The sequence below is a fragment of the Hypomesus nipponensis genome, chromosome 24 (genome assembly GCF_054491055.1).
Source record: "Hypomesus nipponensis isolate SF chromosome 24, ASM5449105v1, whole genome shotgun sequence".
Taxonomy (NCBI): Eukaryota; Metazoa; Chordata; class Actinopteri; order Osmeriformes; family Osmeridae; genus Hypomesus; species Hypomesus nipponensis.
The window spans coordinates 6,393,558-6,417,319 of record NC_140384.1 but is presented as its reverse complement, the minus strand read 5'-3'; the positions used below and the strand labels follow the sequence as shown (position 1 = coordinate 6,417,319).

The window sequence follows — 23,762 nt, the reverse complement described above, 5'->3', positions numbered from 1 at the left end:
TGTGATATTTGTAGAAGATGTTACATAACTAAATACATGATCTTAACAAACCCTACTACAAAGCAATCCAACTTGTCCAATGAATCCCGACGCAAAACGTCGTCAGTCATGTGCTAGAGGTGATTACGTGTTGATGTTCGCAAGGGGAAGCTAGCTCATGAAACAAGGCTAGCTCAGCTAGTAGCTAGTCTACCAAACGGTTAAGATTATAACCGTGACATTATTGATAATAGGTTTATATTTGTAAATCAAACACGAGGGTTGTCTTTCAATTCGTTTTTCATTATAACGAAATGGGCTTCAGTAAAACATGTTCACTTTGTCTAACTACATAGTCTGCCAGCTTACTAGTACGGTAAGATACCCACTGTCAAGCTAACATTACTAGGCTAGCAGCTGAGGCTGTGTTGTTATAGCAAGCTTTGCGAGGAAGCTAACCATCTTGTTAATCGGGTTTGCCTGACAGTACTCATTGTATTGCCAATCAGGATTTTCCGAAATCAAATGTCGTTTATCTGATCACTCGAAATGATCTGAATTGTTTGGGTGTCGGAAATTGCAGCACAGAAGGTAACGCTTTAACTGACTAGGCTTGGCTATATCACACAGAACTATCAGAAAAATAATCTTAAGTAACTATCTGGTCGTCTGGCCATCTATTTTCATTAACAGCAAATGTATAATGCTACGATATTCATTACGCTATTCATTCTTCAGTCCGTCTGCTAAAGGCATAATTAAGGCTACTCGATTTGCTGTAAACTCTTCATAATTTATATAAATTCCGTTATTGGTTGTAGTGCCTTGCTATGTTTTCTTTTTCAGGTGAAACAGAATGGAAGTGAACGTTCACTTCTTACACATTGCTACGCAGAAACACTTCTTTTTGACCTAAGCAAGGGACGCTGAACTTTAGAGGACTCGCATTTCACATTTTGAAAAAGGAACCAAACACAAAGATGTTTGCTAAGCTGAAAAAGAAGATTGCTGAGGAGGCAGCCACAGCTCCCAGGACTGGAGTCCGCATTCCCCGTTCCATCAGCAAAGAGTCGATTACCTCTGTGGGGGCAGATTCTGGGGATGACTTTGTAAGTATCTTTCCCAACACCCTGATGATGGCTTTAATCATTCAACCAAGCTTTTGTATAATTTGCAAGGATGTGTTTGGAATATTCAGTAGTTAGTAAAGAAGCAATAGACTGAAATAGCTAACAATAGATTAAATTGAATGTTGTGCCGCCTTCTTCCTGACTATAATGGGCCTCCTTTAGTGGTTTCTCTCTGTTTATAGTTGAGATTGTTTGTTTTGGACTGTATATGCAGCCCTGTCTGGGCTTAGCCTATCAGATCCCCCCTCACAACCATGTCAACAATCATAATGAACATTTAAAAATACAAGAAATTGCAGTTTAAGTAATATGAGATATTAGGAAGCCGAGTTCCGTAAGTCTCCCAAAACCGTGTAAGAAGAATATTACGCTAACATGTATGGGTTGTCGTTTGTTGAGTTTGCCAGCCATTGTTATGTAGGTGTGTCAACTGGAGATTATCAGCAGCAAAGCTCAGTCTTTCATGATGCAGAATTCATGTCATAATGGTTAATGAAAATCTCTCATTTATTTGAGAAGCTTAAATTGCATGACCTAGATGTAGCAGTTGAATGTGTAGTCTTAAGTCACGTATACCTGGGTAATGTGAACCCCTGCTCTGGTGTCATGTACTGCTGGTGTTTCTTTCTCGCTTGACAACCCTCTCACGAAAGCTCTAGGCCCAGAAATAAACATGAAATAGACACAGACTTTTTGTTTTATGGAGGGGATAGATAGCTCAGACAATTCCCAGAAGACATACTTAATTTAGTTGTGATTTCAGTGTTTTTTTTCCCCTTTTGTTTTCAATAAGAATAGGTCTGCTCATCTTTTGATGGGGAGGCAGGATCAAGTCGCCTGGACAGTTGCTTCTTACCTCTCATTTGCACTGGATTGAATTATTCAAGTAATTCACTGACAATACGGCTAGATAATCTGGTAGGCTTAGCCTCATTTTAGAAATGTGAAGTTAGGTAGTGAGTGTAGGGCCTTTTAAATGTAATTATTAGTGCTGATGGATCATTTTTTTGTACATTTCCCAGGCTTCTGATGGCAGTAGCTCCCGGGATGACCTCTCCTCCCAGATCCTCAGGAGGAACGATCAGATTCGCAAGCTGGAGGCCAAGTTATCAGGTAAGACATGTCTGCGTAGGCCGAAAGTGCCCCTGGATACTGATCTGAGGTCAGTGTAAAGCTATTCCTGCCAAAAGCATGTTAGGATTGTGGGAGGGAGGCTGGTCTTAGTGCTGGTTTCTTCTACTGGTGGTAATTTGGTCAATGAGTCACATGAACAGCAAACCTTTCTGGTCTTGGTACACAATTAGGTTTTTGTCCTCGACGTTCACAAAGTTGAGAACGTTAAGGAGCTAACTCTCCAGGCTAGCGTAGGCTACTTTTGGTCTGTCTTTCCCAATTGCTTCAAAAGCTCTCCTCCCTCTAAGCTGTTTGGTGTGACTGTGACCCTTTTAAGAAAAAGGTAGCACATCCTCATGCAGCCTGATAACCAGGATGGTTTTCTCATGCAAGAAAATCATTTGTGTCTCCCCCTCCCCCTCACTTTTTCCCTTGATCATGTGCCATCCTGCCTCTTTTATTTGATACCTCCTCGTTCTCCCTTTACCCTCGTTCACCTGTCTCCCTTTCCTGTACGTGTGTGTCCCTGTGTGCTGTCGGTCTCCCATCCTCCCACCTCCCGCCACTAGACTACGCTGAGCAGCTCCGACTCATGCAGAAGACCAAGGACAAGCTTGAAATTGCATTAGAAAAACACCAGGATTGTACGTACCTTTATTATCCTCCCATTTTCCTTTTCCCCCCATTTGTTTTGTCTGCTGGCTGAGACAATGGCCACTGAACGCTGTGCACCATCTCCGTGTCTCACAAAGGGGCTACGGATCGCTACTTCCTCTTGAGTGTTTCCATATTCCAACACCAGTCTCTAATAAAAACTTTTAAAACAGATCCGCTTTTTGCCTACATGCTTGATAAGTGGTTTGTAAGGGGGACTGTTTGTGATGACGCACAATTGACTAGCATGCCAATGTCATGTGTCCTTGAAGTACCTAGGAGCATTTTATAGCAATTAACACATTTTATAGCAATTAACACTTTTTGTAGCAGCACATTTTTCATGAGTACAATGATTTCAATGTGTTCCAACTAACTTTGTACCTGTGTTGGCTATGCTAAATTGCACTGCTTGCCTTTGCTCAAACTTATTTAGCTTGGCTTCAAATAATAATTCTATGTTGAAGTAGGCTCTCACTCTTTCACAGATACAAAACACCAACAAGTAAGATAGTTCTGACTCCTGTTCAAATTATTATGACTGTCTTTATATTACTCACCAGCATCTATGAGGAAACTACAAGAACAGAATGAATCTCACCAGGCCAGTAGAGCCAAAATGGCGGAGGGAATGGCATTAGCCCTGGAGAAAAAAGATCAGGTTAGCAATGTAGCCTCTGCACTAACTAAAACGTGTTCTAAAACAATTATGGCGGGAACCTTTCTTAAATGTTCTTTCCTTGCTTACAGGAATGGATGGAGAGGATGGAAGTGCTGGAGAAGGTACGGTAAACACTTAATGCCTTTATGCCTGTTCACGCCAAGGACATAACGAGAAATATAACTAACGATATTTGCGTCCACATCAACCTTGAGTATAGTTAGAGCTAATCAGCTGGGGGGGAAAACCCCAACCCTATAGTTTTGAAAGTGGTCCCAATTATATCGATCATCTTTAAAGTTGTTGTTATCTTTGTGGTTTTGATGATATAGTTTTAAATATAGAACTATTCTTAAAACGAATCTTTTATAATTACAGTTATCGATCGGTTTGGTGCAAAGGGGCCAATTGTCAGGTTAGTCATTCTTAAATAAGTTTGAACGTATTCCGGTCTCTCTCTTTCCTTAGGAGAAGGCCTCTCTGTCCGGTCGCCTGGACGAGATGCTGGAGCAGAGCCTCAATCTGTTCCAGAAGAGAGACGACCTGGACGAACTGGAGGGCTTCCAGCAGCAAGAGCTCGCTAAAGTCAAACACATGGTACGCACAAAGGCCAAACCCCTCACATTAACACACAGGAGGCAAGTCAAACACGGACTCGTCAGAGGGGTTTTACCTGTCCGTTCACATGTCTGTCTAAAGCTGTGGACAGTCTACCTTGGTTACGAAACTAGAATCAGGGAGTCAGTTGGCCGAGCGGTGAGGGAGTCGGGCTAGTAATCAGAAGATTTCCGGATCGATTCCCCGCCGTGCCAAAGGATGTTGTGTCCTTGGGCAAGGCACTTCACCCTACTTGCCTCGGGGGGAATGTCCCTGTACTTACTGTAAGTCGCTCTGGATAAGAGCGTCTGCTAAATGACTACATGTAGAATGAACCAAGAGTTATCGTGTCGCCTCTTGAGGTAGTTATGTTGCGTCATGGTGTCTGTCCCTTTAGTTACTGAGAAAGGAGGAGCAGCTGAGCCAACGGGAGCGGGAGCTCCAGCAGAGAGAGGCTGAGCTGAAGACGGCTAAGAGAGGGCTGGCTGAAGCCCAGGAGAAGCTGCACGCTCTGAGCCGGGAGCACGAGGAAACGTGCAGGCTTAACACAGAGCTGGAGGCCGAAAGGTAACAACATACCGATGTTCAAGGTCCCACCAAATGTTGGACAAGTTTGAACGTGTTAGGCTCTTCTTTCAAGGGATGTGGTTAATGTTATCGTGTGTGTGTGGTCTTCTCAAGGGAGGAGCTCCTGGAGGTCAGAGAGGAGGCTGAGAATAAAATCACAGAGCTAGAGGGGAGGGGCCAGCACCTACAGAAGGTCATCCAGCAGGTCTCGGAAGACTTCCAGAAGGTTTGTCCCAGAGCCCTCACGCATCTATTAGCACAGAGCCAGAAGCATTCAACTCGATGGTGCTGAACATTGCGTGTGTGTTTTCAGTCGCGGAGCTCAGCTTCAGCCTTGGAGAGGCGTCTCCACACCCTGCAGACAGAACACGATGCCCTGAAGCTACACCAACAGAAGGTTGGAGCACCCACCCCCCCATCACTCTCTCCTATACCAACACCCCAACCTGGGCAGAGCTAGGCCCCACGATTGACCCCCCCCCCCCCCCTCCCCCGCCACCTTCCTCACTGTCCCCAGGCTGCAGTGACGGAGGAGGATAAGGAGCGCATGTTGTCGGACCTCCAGGAGAAGGTCTCGTCCCTTGAGAGGCGTCTCCAGGGCGACCTGAGCCAGGACGACCACATGCAGGAGCTGCTCAAGGAGGTGCGGAGCCTCGTCAGCCTGTGCTTCGTAGTACGGAGGAGACACGGGGGGGGGGGGGCGGGAGGAGAAGTGTGTATCATTGGATGGCTCACTAAAGCTTCTGTTTTGTGGGTGGGTGGGTGTGTGTGTGTGTGTGTCGTGTAGAAGTGTGCTCTGGAGCAGAGGATGGAGGAGACCCGAGTGGAGCTGTTGGAGGCGCGTACCAACCACGCTGACACAGTCAGCTCACTGGAGGCTCAGGTAAGCCCCCTCTCCCCATCTCGCACCTTTCTCCGGAGCAGCTCCTCTCCTCTACATCTCATCGCGCAGGAGGATCCCTTCACAGGCAGGGGGGTGGTGGTTCACCCTGCGTTCCTCCTCTGCTCCCTCAGGTGTCCAGGATCAACAACAACGTGGCGGAGCTGCAGACGCTCCTGCGACACAAAGACGACGCCTCCAAGTCCTACCGGGAACGGACAGATGCTCAGGTACCACATTAGGGTCAGGGGGGACGCTACCGTCACAGACAGACAGACAGACAGACAGACAGACAGACAGGCGTCAGTGCAGTGTCTCACCTGCCGCCCTGTGTCTCCTCCTCTCACAGATAGCGGGTCTGGAACAGCAGGCGCTGGAGTGCAACGAGAGGCTCAAGAGCTCCGATCAGCAGATCGCTGACAAGCAAGCATGTCTGGACAAACTGGTAAATGCCTGTTTTATTCTGGACAGCGTGTTTGTGGCGCTTGGAGGCAGGATGTAAAGTTAGCTTGGCAAGAGGGTGCTTCCCCCCCCCATCTGTCACTAAGCTGACCTGTCCTGTGTGTGTGTGTGTGTGTGTGTGTGCATGCCCTCACAGCAGGCGGAGTGGAGTGCGGAGCGGGAGAGCCTGCAGCAGCAGGTGTCTGCAGAGTTGCAGCAGGTGTCTGCAGAGCTGCAGCAGGGCCGGGAAGCTGCAGAAGTGCTGCAGGAGCAGCTCTCCGCTCTGCAGGCTCAGAGAGACGTGGAGCTGTCCTCTGCCCAGAGCAGGATCGTGAGTCACTGCTCTTATCAAAGCTTGGCTAGCGTCTTGACGCACTTTAACCTGTCTGTAGGCAGATGGAAGGCCTGTGGTTTGCTTAGCTTAGCTACTAATAAAACAAATAGTTAATCTGGCATGTGTTTTATTACACAATGTTCTCGGGTGATCCATTATCACATGCCACGTATGATACTACAGGATACCACATATATAGACTATTGGACTGTGGCCCTATCCTTTCTATCTAATACACTGTCATGTCTCTCATTTGCCTTTCTCTCATTTGCCTTCATCCATCCTCCTAACCCTCTGTCTCCCCTGTGCGTGTGAGCTTAGAGTGAGTTGGAGCTGGAGAGGTCCTCCCTGCTCCGGGCGAGCGAGGAGGCCGACGCCACCCTGAGGATCCGGACAGAAGAGCTGGAGCAGGCCAGGGTCAGAGAGCCCTCCTCCTGGTTCACATCACACTGATAGCACTGTCTGTTCCATCACTGACACGGTTCCTGACACCCAGAGCAAGCTTTGAGCTCAGTACAGGGGGGGGGGGGGGGTTAGCGGTCGAGCATTTGACTGGAGGTCACGAGGTTGCAGGTTCAAATCCCCACCTGCATGTCACGTAAGATAAAAGCGTTTGCTGAGAAAAAACTTCACATGAACTCTCTCTCTTTCTATCCTGTCCCCAGGCGGAGCTGGGCAGCAGACAGACAGTGAGCGTGGAGATCGCCAAGGCTCTAGAGGACACCAGGAGACAGAAGGAGGAGCTCCAACTACAGGTCCTTAAGCACCACTGACATACAAGCCACCCAGAAGTCTCTCTCACGCTCTTATTAAATCACACTCTCCCTTTTGTTTTTGACCGATAGAAAAATATGTCAATGATGTGGAAGGCTTACGCAATCTCTTTTTTCTTTTTTTTTCTTCTCCTGTGCCTGGTTTCTAGGCAGGGGAGATGACTGCATCTCTTCAGACCACAGAACAGGAGCTGAAGCAAGTCAATGAGCAGCTGCAACAGAAAGAGGAAGAACTCCAAATGCTCCGCACTGGTGAACAAACGCCAGCAACAACCTCAGCTCAATGACTCCCACTGTACCGTGATATGACTACAACCTGAGTTGAAGAGGTCAACCAGGGGGAGACAATCAGTGCTGTAGCTTGACAGGTTTTGTGTCTGTGTGTTGTGCAGATCTCCAGTCAGCCCAGAGCTCTCTGTCCCGAGTCCAGGCGGAGAGGGAGAGTGTGCGGGTGCAGGCGGAGGAGAGGGAGGTGGAGAAGGACAGCCAGCTGGCCGGTCTGAGGCACCAGGTCCTTACCCAGACCCTGCAGCTGGACTCCTGCCAGTCACGGGTCAGACCACACACACATTTTTTACACTTTTAATAGAAAAAAAAAAACGACTTTTAAACAGAGTTGGGGTCTGCATTTCGTCTGACTGTATATGGCTGTGTGTGTGTGTGGCCCAGGTATCTGACCTGGAGCTGGAGGTGGACACCCTGACTGGGCAGCTGCAGGCTCCGGACGTTTCTGAGCCCGACCAGAACGGGGCAGTTACCGTGGACGACCTGGACCACATGCAGAAGGTCAACAAAGAGCTGGAACAGCAACTCGGCGAGAAGAACAAGGTCAGGGGCGTACGCCGTGGTTCAAAACAGACACATTTGGAACGGAATCGACGGAGTGACAGTTTACGGTCGAGTGATGGTGCTGATTGTACTTTTTTATTGCTTTACAGACCATAAAGCAGCTGCAGCAGAGGCTAGCAGAACTGAAGAGGACCTTGCAGAAGGAGCTGGTGAGCTCCAGTAACACTGCCGTCTACATGCAGAGAGAGGTGGGCTCTGTTTTGGCCGTGTGCAATGTTTTATTGTCATGCGTGTTTGTGGTGCAGAAGCTCAAACCTGATCCAGAGACTGAGGGAAAGGAGAAGGCCCAGGAGGGACGGGGAGAGAGGCTGGAGAGGGCAGAGAGGGCCTACCAGGAGCCCCTATCTTCCTCCACCCCAGGCCTGTCCCTGGGCCAAGGCCTGACCACTTCCAACACCACTGTCACCAACACCTCAGACCTCAACGACTCGAGGGAGATCAACTTTGAGTACCTGAAACATGTGGTCCTCAAGTTCATGTCGTCCAGAGAGGCGGAGGTGAGAGGCGAACAGGACCGTAACAGGACCCGCGTCTTAACGCAACGCAACGTCTAAACTTTGCACTCTGCTTCTCTTGTCAGGCGTTTCAGCTCATCAGAGCCGTGTCGGTGCTGTTAAACTTCAGTCGTGAGGAGGAAGACATGCTCAAACAGACTCTGGAATACAAGGTTGGTTTTCCCTCCCAAACCCCAGTTTCTCTGCTGCAGTAGAGATGGCTTTGTCAATATGTATGGTATCTCAAGCAGGGTGTGTGCTTAACATTAACATCGGTCATTATCTTAATGTATGTGCCCCCTTCATATCTTAAATGTGCTGGCTGGGCATCTCATGCCCCATTTATGAGATGGACATATATTGCAACATTAATTCTGTTTCTGCTGTTTCCATAGCCATATTTGTACAGTGATTAAATAAATGTAATGGCTGACTCTTAATTGTCTTTTAGATGTCCTGGTTTGGATCCAAGCCGTCTCCAAAAGGCAGTGTTCGGCCGTCCATTTCAGGAGCACCTGCTCACTGGACCTAAGAGGGGAGAGGAGGCGAGAGACATGGAAAGGAAGGACAAAGACAAGTTCACCTACAACATGTCCTCCTTGCATGTCTACCATCACTGTGGCAACTAAAGAAGGCACCACATAAGCTTTAAAACGGTCTCTGACAGACTCCAATGTAGCTCTGTAAACTTTCCTCGAAGGACTGCTCTTTAAGGACCGAGAAGGGCTTTGAAAGAACTCTGTATGGCTTGATTCTGACAACTGAAAGTCTTGCTTGATACTCAGTCATTTTTACTTTTCAAGGGGATTTTAGGAATTGATTAAAGGCAGACATGACTTTCACTCGCTTATGTTGACCTGAAGTGTAACCTACTTTTTGTCTGAAATTAGGTTCTGAGAAGTTCTGCTCTGTTCTAGACACGGTGCTGGTGTGTGTCAATATCCTGCTCTGCTGTTACCATGGTGAGAGAGCTCCACCAGGCTCCGTGTTAAACATGGGGCCTGACAGAATTGACAGTTTCTCTCTTCGTGTGTTCTGCTGTCTTTTTGATTTCTTTGTCTTTCGTTTGGACATCAGAAAATGGTACTTACTGCCAATGACTGCCTGTGGTATGTGGTTGGGAAAGGGATTTGTGAATGACGAAAGCACGATGATAACCCTTATAGACGCTTCAATTCATCCTCTCTATAGCTAAATGGCAATGTCCCTGCTTTCTGAAGGATCTCTAACTGTCTTTCATTTGGATATTGTCATGAATATATCGATATTATTTCAGAGGGCTAGTATATGATGACAAATCAGTTTAAAAAGGGTGCTTGGGAAATCCTTTCTCTGAGGGGGTGAGAACTATATGTTCTTTATCAATAAGGAATATAGTTTAAAGAGGAGATGGGTAATCGTTTTAATACAATGTTGAAGTAAATAGTAATTGAAAGTTATCAAAATGAGAATGATTGGACATGCTTTACCTTTACCTGCCTTGTGTTTGTGTAATTTACGGTACATTCCATATGTCTATTTATATATGAAAACTGTACATATGCATTGAGACCTTTATAAATCAGTAGATGTAAATTATTTGGTTTGACCCCTGACAGTATTTTTGTTGATCATGTACCTCTTTATGGCTCCATATCTGGTTTGTTGCTCTGTTTTCACTGTCTGTTGGTACATGTTCCTTACTTAGGTCTTCTCTTTTTGAGCGAACATTGTAAGACCATTAATCAGCTGGTGACAAAACATCTATATGCATGCCTTATTCTTGACTGCATATTTGAGCGTCCAATTTGGCCATAACCACAGCGTTGACTATTCTAGTAAGGGACAGAAACAATCAAGAAATCTGGATCCTATGCATTTTCATCAGCAAAGGTTAAATCATGTCGATGAAAGAAGAAAAGCATTTTGTCCATTATACTGTCAAGGCATCGCTACTGTATGGATGTTTTTTTCAGGGTCAATATACAGCCATGAGTTGTGAAGGACTCTACAAGCATTATTGTAATTGTGTTGCAGCTACCGTCATCCAGGTCATTTGGGCTATTTAGTGGAAACAACACAAGTTGTGCAGTCTGTGAAACTAAAAATAACGATTCTTTTGAAGGCTTGAATAGCCTATTTTGGCTTCACACCAGTACAGTCACAGTACAATACAGTACCATATTATATATATATAATATATACCATATTTTAGTTTTTAAAAGAGCCACCACTACAGAAATTGTCTTCATTGACTGTTTTCGATTACTGACAATAAATCAAGACATTGTAAAATTGGATTCCTTTCTACTTTATTGATTCAATCAAGGGGCGATTTTAGACTCGTTTTAGGGGTGCCCAAGCACACCTACATTTATTCTCAATACCCCTAAATCGAAAATTTTATATTTTCTGAAATCATTTTTAGTTCTGTAACGCTAAGAGTTTGCGAACTTGTAGTGATCGATGACAATTCAGGTTCAAAGTACACAGTTTAATATCCTGTGTCCCCGTGCTCTTTGTAACGGTAGCGAGCTTCGCGCCAGTAAAACCAAATTTTAAGAAGTTGACTACGTAATAATTTAATGGAGCATATTATCAACACAAGTTGAAACGTAAGCAACTAAAATCGCTCAATGTTCTGACAGAGAACGTTGTGTTAAATTGTCTGTGCTTTAGAAAGTGTCTGGTTCTAGTTCTATCATAGTATTATTAGTGTTAATGTCGTCAGCTGATGTTGTTTGTAAACTAGCTATCAGAGATTATCTGAAAACGTTAGAGATACTGTATCGAGCTCTCACTCAGTGAGTCTGCTTACACACCTGCCAGCTAACGAGTTAACTGGTGTACTTCATTAATTTAGTTAAAGTAGGGACAATATTTCTAATGCTGATAGAATTGGTGTTCTGAAAAGACATTTATGGGCAGTGAATTGAAGTATGGGAACAAACCCTCCACTCATTGGAAATATCTGTTTTTCCATAGGCCTGTCGATGCGATAAGATTTTTAAAAGAGCCAGGTTCAGGTGAGAGTAAGGAAACTGCATTACCACACAGCAACCACCCTACATCATATCGTTAAACTGTTATGAAATTGATATGGATCAATTTATAACTTTTATCAAATAATAGGCTACGAGATGAGAGGAAGAAGAGAGCTGGGTGGAGTCAGCACAGAGATGAGAGAGAGAGAAAGATAGAAAGAGAGAGAGCCAGGTGAGAAAGTGGACAGGTAATCAAGACCACATATGCATCTATAGATGCAATGTTTTTTCCAACATCAAATATTTTTGAGGTGTACATTTAGGCGACAAAGCTTAATTCTCCCAGAGAAGTTGAAGGAATGATCCGCAGAGATGTTTTAAGCCAAAAGGGTTAAGAGGTTTGTGACTGTATGTTTGGTTTTGGGGTGAGTTGTGCCAATTTAAAGACGATATTAATTGTTATAGTTGTACTAATTAATACATAGAATTATCAAGTGAAATTCGTGATTTAGCAGGTGGTTCAACATTTTTGGAAGCTGCTACCCGTGTCTCATTCTCATGAGGGGCCGAGCATCCCTGAAGGTCTTATCCTAGAATCGCCCCTGGGTATTAATGAAACGAGAATATTTATAATATTTTTTTGACATTTCAACGACATCCAGCTGGTGGCAGTATGGGTCTTTTTGTGCATTTGAACCGAGGAAGAAGAGCTCCGGAAGTTACAATTCGTGAACACGCGGTCGTCCGGTCTTTCCAGCAGGGCAGCGTCAAGGAACATGGTGAGAAAGAAATTGTCGCAACAAATCTATCGAATTGTTTCGTGTTTATATCACAATTTGTCGGACTTTCTTTATTAATTTATGAATAAAGATCTTATGTACCTATAGATGCGTGTGTGTGTCGACAAGGACCCGTAGATTAGATGCAATTAACATTAATCGAACGTTTTATATCACAACATACCCGTGTGGCATGCAGCGCAACTAGCAAGCTAGTGGCGTTAGCGTTCCGCTAGTAAGCTAGCTAACCAGTTGGCAAAAAATAAGATGTACGTCCCTGTAAACTATTCGAAATTAATATTTGATGGTTTCAAATGTGTTGGATCATTTGGTACACGAATAAGTGTGTTTAATTGTGTTATTCTATTGCCAAGTTTAGTTCCGCTGTGAGACAAGCCAAGGCCGAGACGGCTTAGCTAGTCAAAAGATATAACCAAACGCTAAACTGTCTAAACTTGGTACCAATTTCATTCTGTTGACTCCATAAATGGGTTTTGAACCGTCATCCGTTCTGGTTGAGTACAGTTGTTGGCTTTTTAACTCGATATTTAGTACAACGTTGGGTTAGCCTAATGGCTACTATGCAACGGGTCCATGGGCAGATGAAACATAATTAGACTAGTTGTATAGATTTGTCATTTTATTTCTCTAATTTACAGGCGAAAATCAAGGCAAGAGATCTGCGGGGCAAGAAGAAGGAGGAGCTCCTCAAGCAGCTGGATGATCTGAAGAACGAGCTGTCCCAGCTCCGTGTAGCCAAGGTTACTGGTGGGGCTGCCTCTAAGCTTTCCAAGATGTAAGTTGGATAATTTCCTCACTAGGTCTGTATTGGCTGACTTTCCTACCACCTTACATGTGTCCATGGCTATGCATCTAATGTTGTTAAAATGGTGGCTTACCATTTTAGTTTATTGGTTCTTAATAACGTTCTTTCTATCCATAGCTGCGTTGTCCGCAAGTCCATTGCCAGGGTCCTCACTGTCATCAACCAGACACAGAAGGAGAACCTTAGGAAGTTCTACAAGGTGAGAACGTTTGACACAATTATAGCCTTGTGTTAAAATGGCTGGCTGTAAATTGGAAGCAAATCTTTTCAGCATGTATTACATTTTCCAAATGTTGACATCTAACTGAATTTGTATTTATTTTTTTCTTTCAGGGCAAGAAGTACAAGCCCCTGGACCTGAGGCCCAGGAAGACCAGGGCTATCCGCCGCAGGCTCAACAAGCATGAGGAAAGTCTCAAGACCAAGAAACAGCAGAGGAAGGACCTCCTGTACTCTGTTCGTAAATTTGCTGTCAAAGCCTAAAAGGGTGTTGCTATTGTTAAAATAAATCCAGGAAAAGGAGCTGACGTTGTCTGTCTTGTTTTATTAGATTCATTTAAGCGTGAATAAACATCTGGCTACTGTTATGATTTGTGTTCAGACTCGAATGGTACTAATCTTTTTAATCAGAATTTGTTATATTTGCCATGCAAGTTCACAAACAAGGAATTTACTGTGGCAGGAATGTGCATACAATCAACATATACAGATATTTTATCTGTTTGAAAAAGATGACAGGATGTTATATAAATTATTAGCAACCCAGCCCCTCTATACCTGAGCTTGACTGGGAGATTCTCTTAAGAATTTAGCTGTCTTGAGTCTTGATATTACAGTTATCTGACCTAAAGTCATGAAACTTCCAGTGAAGGTTACATGAATGAGTGTAGTTGAAAGGTTCAATGTTGTCTGAACAGTGATTATTGTGCTCATGTCTAAACAGTAATTTTCCACTAAATGGGGAGTGTAGCTTTTCATGAGTTTCAACAAGTAGTTAAATGAGTACCGTAATTCATGGATGTCGTCAAGAGGGACTGTTAGCTGAATGCAATTAACAGGTGTTCCACCAGGGGGCAACATATCCCTTCCATGGTTTTTCAAAACTCTGATCATAAGGCTAATGGAGGGGTAATTTAATGAAACCATATTTTGGGCAACAAATACAGTTCTATGAATCATATCGCCATACTCAGTCAATAGCACCAATGTTGTGATAAGTGGTATTCAAGTTGAAATAAATGTTTTTGGATCTATGAATTGGCCCTGCATGTTTTGTTGATAACTGCTGAAAAGTACAACTCTTAAGACATGGGTTTAAGCTTCACACTCGTCAGCTCTTCTCAATAGATGGATTTTGTTTCTCCTCATCTGTGGTGGTTGCGTGACTGAATGTTGTTCACCGACTCCCTGTTTTCACACAAGAACTGGAAGAGAATCCAGTACACTGTAATTCCCTGTTGGTGTTTTATTTTCCCTGGCATGCGTTTGTATTCACCCAGTTCTGCTGTTTCAGTTCCGTCCTCTGCACCATCAGTGCCATGTTATTGCTCCTGTGACTGAGTGGGTCTGGACAATTCAGGAAACCTCGTCACAATATGAACACAATCCCCTCTTGGTTGTGGTTTGTTTGTGCTCTGATGATATCTTCTAGGGTGACACACATCAGTCCTGTTAGGGCCTGGAGCTAGCAGGCTGTGTTCACATGTGTTTACATGCTTTGTCGTAAGGGCACTGACATCTTCACTCAGAGAGACCAATGCAAATATTTTCTTTCTGTGAACTGGAAGTAAGATCCCAATATCCTCTTATCCTTCGGATCTAGTCCTGCGAGATTTAATTTTTCACCCGAACGCCACTCCTCTTGTGTGTTGCGGTCTGGGATCTGAGAGCTTCACAGCGAAGCATCTGTTAGGGGTTCTACCCCAAGGGTAGATGGCTATCTCAACAGACGAACCATGCAGGGATCAAATGTGAGAGGCAGGATCATGTTTGATTAGTTCTGTATCTACCCAAGCATTCTTGCAGGACACACACACTCTTATCTTCCCGAGGGCCATGGAAGCCCCACACAAGTGTCTTGGTCGTTTTTATTTGGGGGAGTCTATCCGGACCCTGCTTGTAAGACACATGGTGCCTAACAGATGTGGGGGGCCTCCCTTTATGAACAGCTGCAGGCGTTATCAGGAGAGGGTTGCATATCTTCCCCTGCTCCATGTCACGTCCATGTGGACCTGGTTTCGGGGCTGGGAGGCAGGCTCGGTCGCCTGTGATCTCCTGTAACCCGTGGTTTACACTGGGGTCCAGAGACCGGACTTCCTCTCCGGAGTCCTGCGGTCTGATGTCATCCGAGGGGTCCTGCAGCGCAGAGAGGAATGCAGGTTCTTGCATTCGGAGGGTCTCTGCTGGATCTTGCGGACTCGTGTTGTTTGAAAGGTCCTGGGTCCTGGGCCTTTCTGAGATGGGCTGTGCATCGATACCATCTGCGCCGTGTTGGAGACTAACGTCCTCCTGAATAGGCCTGTTGTTCAAAACATGCATATGACGGTGATTACATGGAAATGCACAACAGTTGTTGTGCAACTTGAATGCAAACACACATTCAATGTCCTTTTCATTGACAGTTGAAGAGAGGGTTTCACACAGCGATGCCCACAGGTCTTATTTAAGCAGTGGCTGGTATTGTTTGTGCTCAAGACTCCATGAGACCTGATAAAAAGCTCTCATATGTGGCTCCCTGCCTGCATGTTTCTGTCGAACATTTCTGTCTCCCCACCCAGCCTCTGACATCACCTTGTGAGGCCTATTTTAGTGCTCTGTTATGCCTGGAGGAGAAGGCATAACCGCACGTGATATTTAAGGTATGATCTGGGGGACAGGGTATTATAACAACGCATATGGTGGGACTGCAGTGTAAAACTCTCTGCTCAACTCCCGTAACACCGGCCCCCAAACTCCATACCTCGAGTTCTCACTGGCCGTGTCGTCCTCCTCCTCATCACAGCGTGATGAAGGGAGGTAGAGGTGCAGCGTTGGAGTCGAGACGCCTCTCCTCGCATCCACCTGCTGTCCACGAATGGTGTCACACGCAACTTTGCAAGGTCTCCTGGGACACGCTGAAAAAACAAACACGATTCAGAGCCAGGCATTCTGAGGTCGAGGGAGGGGGGGGATGGAAGTGTCAACAGTCACATTTGTCTCCAAGCTGCAGATAATATTTGTTCTTTGGCGGAAATCCCAAATGAAACATCTTGAAATGAGCATGGTCAGTGTCTGCTAGGATGAGCATGGCTGATTGGCTGAACCAGGAATTCCCCCCCCCCCCCCCAACCTTCCACCCCTACACACACACTCACACACACGCTGCTCCTTAGCAAACAGGGAATTTCATGTGAGGGGCTAATAACAATTGTTTTTCTTTGCAACCACAAACAGTCTCAGCTGTTTGCCTTAAGTCAGGGAGAGGAAAAGTAATATTGTATCGATGTTGTTTGGTTGTGCTTTATGGGGGATTAGCTCGGCAGATGGAAGCTGGTGTGTGCTCTGCTTGCCTGGCTTCTAGAGAGCTCGGATCAAAGGGGCTTTTAAGTGGGTAGCGCTGGAAGTAAACAGCAGCTTCACTCACCCATTATGGCTGGCCTGTGTACACATTAGCACCAGATGCTTCACCGGTTAGGTTAGCCACTTAAGCAGCAGCAATTAGACCGTGATTTGGAAGTTGACATGTTACCCACAATACCTGGCACACCTTCCAAGTTCGCTTCTCAGATCGATGGTGGTGGGCCCGTGTGTGTGGAGATCAAAATAATAGCAGTGTTAGCACGACTCTGATCTGAGGCCTCCCTTACCTACTGGGTTCCTGCTTGGAGCTCCCTGGTTCAATTCCCTTGATCGGCCCCTCCCCTCTGGTGCGGTGACGGGCCTTCGGGGTATGGAGCCGAGGGCCTTCTCTCCTCTGGTCTCTTCCAGCTTCCCATGAGCACTGCTGAGCGGACGTCCGCCCCCGCCCTCTCTCCCTCCTCCCGCCCCTCCGCTCCTCCGGGGCACCAGTCTGGGAGTCAGTCCCCTGGCGGTGGGGGGCCGCTGCTGCAGAGTGCAGCCTCGCCCTTGTGCTGGGAGAACGCAACGCAACGGGAGGTGAGGATAGGATCTCTCTAATGAAGGAGGCCCGCTGTAACATCACCGTAATAGATCGGGTTCATTTTTTTCCGATCAAATTACGCAAGGTCTGTGCATGCTGGGCAAGGCACGATTGCAGCAGAATGTTTTTCTAGGCAGGAGATGGATAGATAAATATTAGCTTCAACTATAACTTAATCGATCCCAGAGGGGGGAAATTTCATGTGATGCTAAGTGGTGTAGTTGAGTGAGTAGAGTGTTGGTTACCATAGAGACTCCTGTAGACATCGTGGGAGCAGGGCTCAGATGAGGCGCCGAGGTACCCTCTCTGGTCAAAGGCTGTTGCCCTCGGTAACCACTCGGGGTCCCCTCTGTTGACGTTGAGACGTCTATACTGAGACACGCCTCCAGCTCGACTCGCTGGAAACCAGCCTCTGTATTCGCTGACATCCATTGATGGGACGCAATGGCTCGTCCCTTTGTGTCCAGACACCTGTGGCTGAACAAAGATGGGACACTCTTTGGTGATGACGCTCAACCGTCTGCAAAGAAGGATTTGGGTCAGGGCACTGGCCACTCGGTAGACATACAGAACGTCTGCTGGCTCAGTGATGTAAGCATGTTCTTGATTTTGATGATGGTGATTGGCGATGCATAGCTACGTAGTGACGAAAATGTTTTCTCGTACGGACCAACGGATCAGTGAGTGAGGCGGGAGCTATCATCATTAGTCTTTCATTAGGCTGTCATGCCATGAGTGCTGTGTTTGTTTTCTCTCCTTGCAAACCTCACGACTCACATTCAGCTCTGACATATGCCAATGGAATGCCATATGATTAAATGATGTTTTCCAAACTAATGAACCATAAACGTTCAACATTCAAAAGAGGAATGAAATCAAAGCAAGCTCTCAGGGATCAGACTAGGAAGGAAAAAAAGGAAAAGGAATACAAATCCTATTTACTGTATTTGTGCATCAATGGAAAAATCAGGCAAAGGGCAAACACCTGTGCTAACACTGACATTTGATATATTATCACTTACACATCAGCTGAGGGGAAACAAGGTACACTGGGAGCCATTTTGGATGTGTTCCCTGTTTCCCACTCAGTGGTTGAGAAAGAGCATAGGCAGTAATCAGAACTATTACAAAGTGAAGGATAAATGTTTATCTGAGTGGTTTGGGGAAGATGATAAGCAACTCTGTTTTCAATTTACACACCAGGCTCTGATTAGAGGATGTGAATGACTGTCATTGTGATCACAGGGCTGGTGGTGTGAATCTAACTGTGTGATGATTTCCTCAAATAGGAGGGCTAGTTTAACCTTTTACCAATTCAACTCCAGACCAAATCCTTTCAACTGTAACCTAGTAATCCAATCTTCAACCCAAGACATTTGAGTGAAAATAGACGGCTTGTAATTCTGGACTTGATTCAGTAATGATATTTTACTTAAATGCTTTGGGAAAGCAGCCTTTCTCACAACAATCTAACAGAAAGCAGATGCGTGTGTGTTTCTCACACAAGCCTTAAGGGACAATGTTGACACACGCCTTTTTGCATTTCTATTATTATAGTCAAATGTTCCAAATAATCCTTACCTGCTGTCTAGCGAGGTCCAGGGTTTGAACAACTTCCAAGAGGGAGAGGGGTTGTGAAATTGAGTGACAGCCCATTTGAACGTCTCTGAATCTCCGCACACAAACGTTTACTGGCCTGTTAGCTATGTTGCTAGGGGCAGTGTGAGCTAGGGTGTGGGATTTGTTTGTGGTTAGTCAGTGGCTAAATGACAGCATTGTCATGGTGACAAAAAAACAATGTTTGTCTAACATCATGGCCGATAATCTACCAACCTGTTTAGGAGACATGGTGAGTTGAGAATGCACTCGGCTACACCAGGCCACACTCGGCTACACCAGGCCACACTCGGCTACACCAGGCCACACTCGGCTACACCAGGCCACACTCGGCTACACCAGGCCACACTCGGCTACACCAGGCCACACTCGGCTACACCAGGCCACACTCGGCTACACCAGGCCACACTCGGCTACACCAGGCCACACTCGGCTACACCAGGCCACACTCGGCTACACCAGGCCACACTCGGCTACACCAGGCCACACTCGGCTACACCAGGCCACACTCGGCTACACCAGGCCACACTTGGCTACACCAAGGGTCTTTCAGCCCTTGACTCATGCTGTTCTGATATTTATATGAGTACATGAGTACCTATCCATCTATCTAGTCATCAATCAATATTACTTGGTGGATTTAGGATGCCTAGGTGGTGCTTTTATCACGGTGCCATACGTAATGAATGGAGGGAGGACAGGTGGAGAAGGAATTCTCGGATCTGGACTTTGTCTGTCTCCACTTACCCCAACCGCTGGCACGGTTCCAGCACAGAGGGTTTAGTGGCCTGGAGCTCGGATAGTCTGGTTTCACTTACACACTTGTCGCTTCCCATGTCTCTGCGTCTTTGACGGTTGCCAGGTGATGACTGCCGTTAAACGCAACAGAAGCTGGAACCTGAACAGTGCAGCACACTCACCTCGGTCTGTCTGGGCACCGTGACCCGCCAACAAGGAGGAAACGAAAGCAGTCAAGGTGTCTTTTGCTTTGAGAGGGTAAACACACCGTCCCTCCCTTGAAGACAGTTGACAATATGGGTGTTAAGTGTGCTTGGGGGCTTAAAGTAAAGTTGGGAAAAAAAAATTTGTGTGAAAGAAAATCATTTTTTGTGATATATTGCAGATGAAATCTTGCTATCTATTCATTGTCCTGGGCGAAAGAATCCTGGCAGATGAGTTGAGTGTTTCCTCACCCTCAAATATTTTGACTGCATCCACCCATAGTAAAACTGACAGCGAATAAAGAATCTTAGCTCACCCAGAGAACATTTTAAGTTAAAAACCTGTTCGCTTTTTATTCATTTCACTTCAGTGCTCCCTAGAGTTGTTTGGAGGGGGTTATACCTAGTTAATAACTGGAATATGATCAAAGTTGGGTATTCCCTGTTGTCTAGTCAGACACCAGCAATGTGTGTGTGCTCTCACAGTCCAAGACAAGCTACCTCACCATCCTCAGGGAGCTATCACCAAGGATACTGGAAGGCCTTTCTACATGGCTTACAAAAATATAGGTCTGTGATGCAATGCCTTCTATGAATTTCCTGTCAACTGATCTTATTGTGACATTTTCACAAGAGGAGCTTTGACTTCTCTCAGCTAGATGAGATGGTTCATTAAAAATGAAAGATTATTCTATGTTTCCAACCATTTCATTCCCTTGATTTACCTTTGTTTTGGGGCTGTATTCAATATTGTAAGAATCACATAACAATGGGACTTGAGGCATTAGGTCACTAAATCCCAATAAAATCCTCGCAATGTGTTTGTCCACATTGCCAATGTCCTTCCCAAGTTGCCCATTCTGATTAATCACCCACTGTGTAAACCAGTGTGGTAATCAGATCCTTGATGTGTTTATGTGGAAATGAATAGACATAGGATCATTGTGGTCACTTTCCCCCACAGCGTCCCCCTGTCGTCTCCTCGAGGCCCATTAACTGTGAACCCGTTCCAGAGATGTCCCGCTCCTCACGCTGTGGGGCTTTCCCAGTCGGAGACCGCGAGGTCCGATGACGCCGTGCTCTGGGCTGGGCCTGTTCTCTGTGGGGAGTCTGCTGATGAGCTGTGCGTCTCTCTGACCTCCAGCGTGTTGATGAGGTGTTTCATAACATCTCATTCTCTGAACCTGAACTGCCCTCGAGTTTCAGAGAGAGAGAGAGAGAGAGAGAGAGAGAGAGAGAGAGAGAGAGAGAGAGAGAGAGAGAGAGAGAGAGAGAGAGAGAGAGAGAGAGAGAGAGAGAGAGAGAGAGAGAGAGAGAGAGAGAGAGAGAGAGAGAGAGAGAATTTCTCACACAAGTTTACTGTTACACCCCCAAGTTTGAAGCCTGTGTGGTTTTCGGAGAATGCATCAACAGCAAGCAGTCAGTGGAGCTCCATGGGGGATTGGGAGGTCGTGGACGCGATGAGAGAGAGTTAAGGCCCGGTCCATCTGCTACAGAGCACTTGTCAAACGGGGGGCGCAGGGTCTGGGTGGGAATGTGAGGAGTGGTTCATCTGGCCTTTGAGTTATTTGTCATCGTCCGCCTCGGCTGGCCTGTACATCCTAAGACATGACGGGTGGAGATGGTATCAGCGTGCTTCCGCAGATGAGAAATTGAACAGGTGGACATTTCAGCGGATGTCTGTGGGCATACATTGTGGGTTTTAGAACTGCCGTGACATACTCAGTGTTCTGAAATGGTGAAGTGGAACCCCAACTCACAACTGCCAAAAAAGTCATCTTGAAGAAAATATATAAGGATTGGGGCCTCTGAGAAAATAACCTTTCACTTAGTAAAATTCCATGTCCAAAAACAGCTTTTCAAAGGTCAATTCTAATGGGAAACCAGAGGCCAAATGATTTGACAGTGAGCCAATGGCCAGCAGCAGGATCACCAGAGCAGTTTGTTTAACTTGAGAGGAATTCACAGTTAAACCTCAATGTGATCCAACAGAAATAAACAAATGTTCCTCAAATCCAATCATATCCTTTGAGTGTGGCAACAGCAAAAAAAAATATGGGTTCCAGTAAAATTCAAGAAAACATGCACGCACAAACACGTTCACACTCAATGCCATCCAACACAAACAAATACACACTCCCCCCCTGGACCACAAGAGTTGTGGCAACAGTTTCAATGTGACAGTTCTGAAGACAAAATGGAAGCACTCACACACAAACACACAGGAAAAAATCAAACAATAGACTGTTATGAAGAGCAAAGCCATAACTTGGCATAGTGTAGACCACCCTGGCAGTCATCGTATGATGGGAAAACAATGGCAGATCAAATACCCTTTTGCTATGTCAGCTGTTCCCTTGTCGTTCCATTCCCTCCCCATCCTTCAGATCTTATCATGCTGGCACATTACTCCCCTTTCACAAAGGAGCATTAAACAATTCTTAGAAAGGCCCTTTATATCACAGTATCCACATTGGTGGTTCATCCGATAAGCTGTCTGTTCCCCTTTCCCCTGCTGTACATTTGGTGAGATAAAGCGAGCATCCCTAATGCATAACCTATATTTAACCTCAACAAGGACGTGAGTCTATCAAATCTCTCTCCAAAAATGTCACAGTTGGTCGCTGTTGCTGCCTCTGTGGTATGTATAGAGGGAGGGGCTAATAGGGTGTCAAAGAATCCCTGGGACAGTAACTGTGAAAAGGGCTCCTTTTTACTGTTTATAGAGGTCGTCTGGCCTTTTCTCACCTAATTGTTGACCCATTTGTAGGGTCATTAACATGGTAGTTAGAGTTATTACTTGAGTGAAATCTAAACATTCCCAGAAATCTTTCCACGTCTGCAATTGTAACAGTCTTTCATCGCATGGGTGTGATTGAGTTTGAAACATCTGTGAATATGTAATCATCTCCGGATACTAGGAATGTAAGGTAATGCAATCAGACATGGTTTTCATTCACCATGTAAAGGACAGAGTTCATGCATGATTACTCTTCATTTATACATCGGCACTCCCTCAGGTCATCGTACAGTATTCCTTCTATCATAGGTGTAGGGGTGAGAAGAAGGGAGTGGGGGGGGGGGGTTAGGGAGCAGCTGGTGTGCGTTAGTGGCGTGGATGGTGGAGATGTGGCAGTGTGGATGTCTGCCCGTTAACACAGAGCTGCAGGGTGGAGGGGGGTCCGGACCAGGTGGCCATTTGCCCCTCACTAAGAGAGAATCCACTAAGAGTCACTAAGAGAGAATCCAGATGTCTCTCGAAATGGGTCTCCAGTGTTGAACTGGGAAAAGTGTCTCCCACTAAGGGCACCCCCAGTGCCGCGCTGCGAGAATTCCCTCATTTTGACGTTGTGTTTCCTAAAAGGTTCCCCCCCCCGATATTTGATGAAAAAATGCTTCGTAGCTTGTGAGTCTCCCTGATCGGCAAGAAGGATCTGGTGTCATTGGACCTGCTCTCGTTCTACCAGCTGCCCAGACTCTCTGGCTCGGCCTCGCTCTCTCAGTCTGTTCCCTGGCCCTCACCCCACACACACACACACCGTCCAAGTGAGCTCATTGTCCCGTCCTCCGCTCCTGGCGGCGTGCCTGTGTCTTTTGACAGTCCTCTGTCCCCAGAACATGTATGATCACGCACCACTGGATACCCTTCCACTTCATGCGAAAAGACGGAATTCGAAAAGAGACGTTCCCCTTAGATGTTGAATAATAATAAAATAATATGGCGACATGGTTTGAGAGCACTTGTGGGGGGTTAGGTCAACATTGCTCTAGATTCTCTTGGGATTTACGAAGTTGCCACTGCATCGCTGTGAATTTATCTTGAGAGGACTTCAAATGATCTTTTGCGTTCCTTAGATATGTGATAGGCCAAGCACGGCTTTGCCATTGAGATTCTTCTGCAGACGATTCAATATTCAGAGATCTTGCCATTTCCTTCATAAGACAGCCTAGACAATTCCTCAGAAAGAATGTTCTGGAATGTATTCCTGCTTTCATGCTCGCTTGCTTCTCTCTCTGTTTTACAAG

The 23,762-nt window shown here is 45.8% G+C and overlaps 2 protein-coding genes across 2 annotated transcripts; both read left to right on the top strand.

Moving 5' to 3' along the window:
• The first annotated feature begins 111 nt into the window (after positions 1-111).
• Positions 112-10,746, top strand: golga1 (golgin A1). The gene is made up of 24 exons (XM_084690720.1): positions 112-355; positions 826-1,088; positions 2,132-2,222; positions 2,792-2,866; positions 3,440-3,537; positions 3,627-3,659; positions 4,006-4,134; positions 4,532-4,701; positions 4,816-4,927; positions 5,015-5,098; positions 5,219-5,344; positions 5,489-5,584; positions 5,716-5,811; positions 5,931-6,026; positions 6,180-6,353; positions 6,678-6,773; positions 7,022-7,111; positions 7,279-7,381; positions 7,522-7,682; positions 7,799-7,957; positions 8,068-8,127; positions 8,224-8,475; positions 8,559-8,645; positions 8,924-10,746. Exons 2-24 carry the CDS (start codon positions 960-962, stop codon positions 9,002-9,004), a joined length of 2,598 nt encoding a protein of 865 aa, XP_084546846.1. The 5' UTR covers positions 112-355; positions 826-959; the 3' UTR covers positions 9,005-10,746.
• Positions 10,747-12,123: 1,377 nt separating this feature from the next.
• On the top strand, positions 12,124-13,562 carry rpl35 (ribosomal protein L35). The gene is made up of 4 exons (XM_084690712.1): positions 12,124-12,214; positions 12,874-13,010; positions 13,158-13,239; positions 13,374-13,562. Exons 1-4 carry the CDS (start codon positions 12,212-12,214, stop codon positions 13,521-13,523), a joined length of 372 nt encoding a protein of 123 aa, XP_084546838.1. The 5' UTR covers positions 12,124-12,211; the 3' UTR covers positions 13,524-13,562.
• Positions 13,563-23,762: the final 10,200 nt, after the last annotated feature.

Bases quoted from the DNA above. Each gene is read 5' to 3' on its own strand.
- golga1 (XM_084690720.1), top strand. From the start codon at position 960: ATGTTTGCTAAGCTGAAAAAGAAGATTGCTGAGGAGGCAGCCACAGCT. The intron at 3,538-3,626 runs GTTAGCAATGTA...CCTTGCTTACAG, and splicing joins CCCTGGAGAAAAAAGATCAG to GAATGGATGGAGAGGATGGA. The intron at 4,702-4,815 runs GTAACAACATAC...GGTCTTCTCAAG, and splicing joins ACAGAGCTGGAGGCCGAAAG to GGAGGAGCTCCTGGAGGTCA.
- rpl35 (XM_084690712.1), top strand. The intron at 13,011-13,157 runs GTAAGTTGGATA...TTCTATCCATAG, and splicing joins GCCTCTAAGCTTTCCAAGAT to CTGCGTTGTCCGCAAGTCCA. The intron at 13,240-13,373 runs GTGAGAACGTTT...TTTTTCTTTCAG, and splicing joins ACCTTAGGAAGTTCTACAAG to GGCAAGAAGTACAAGCCCCT.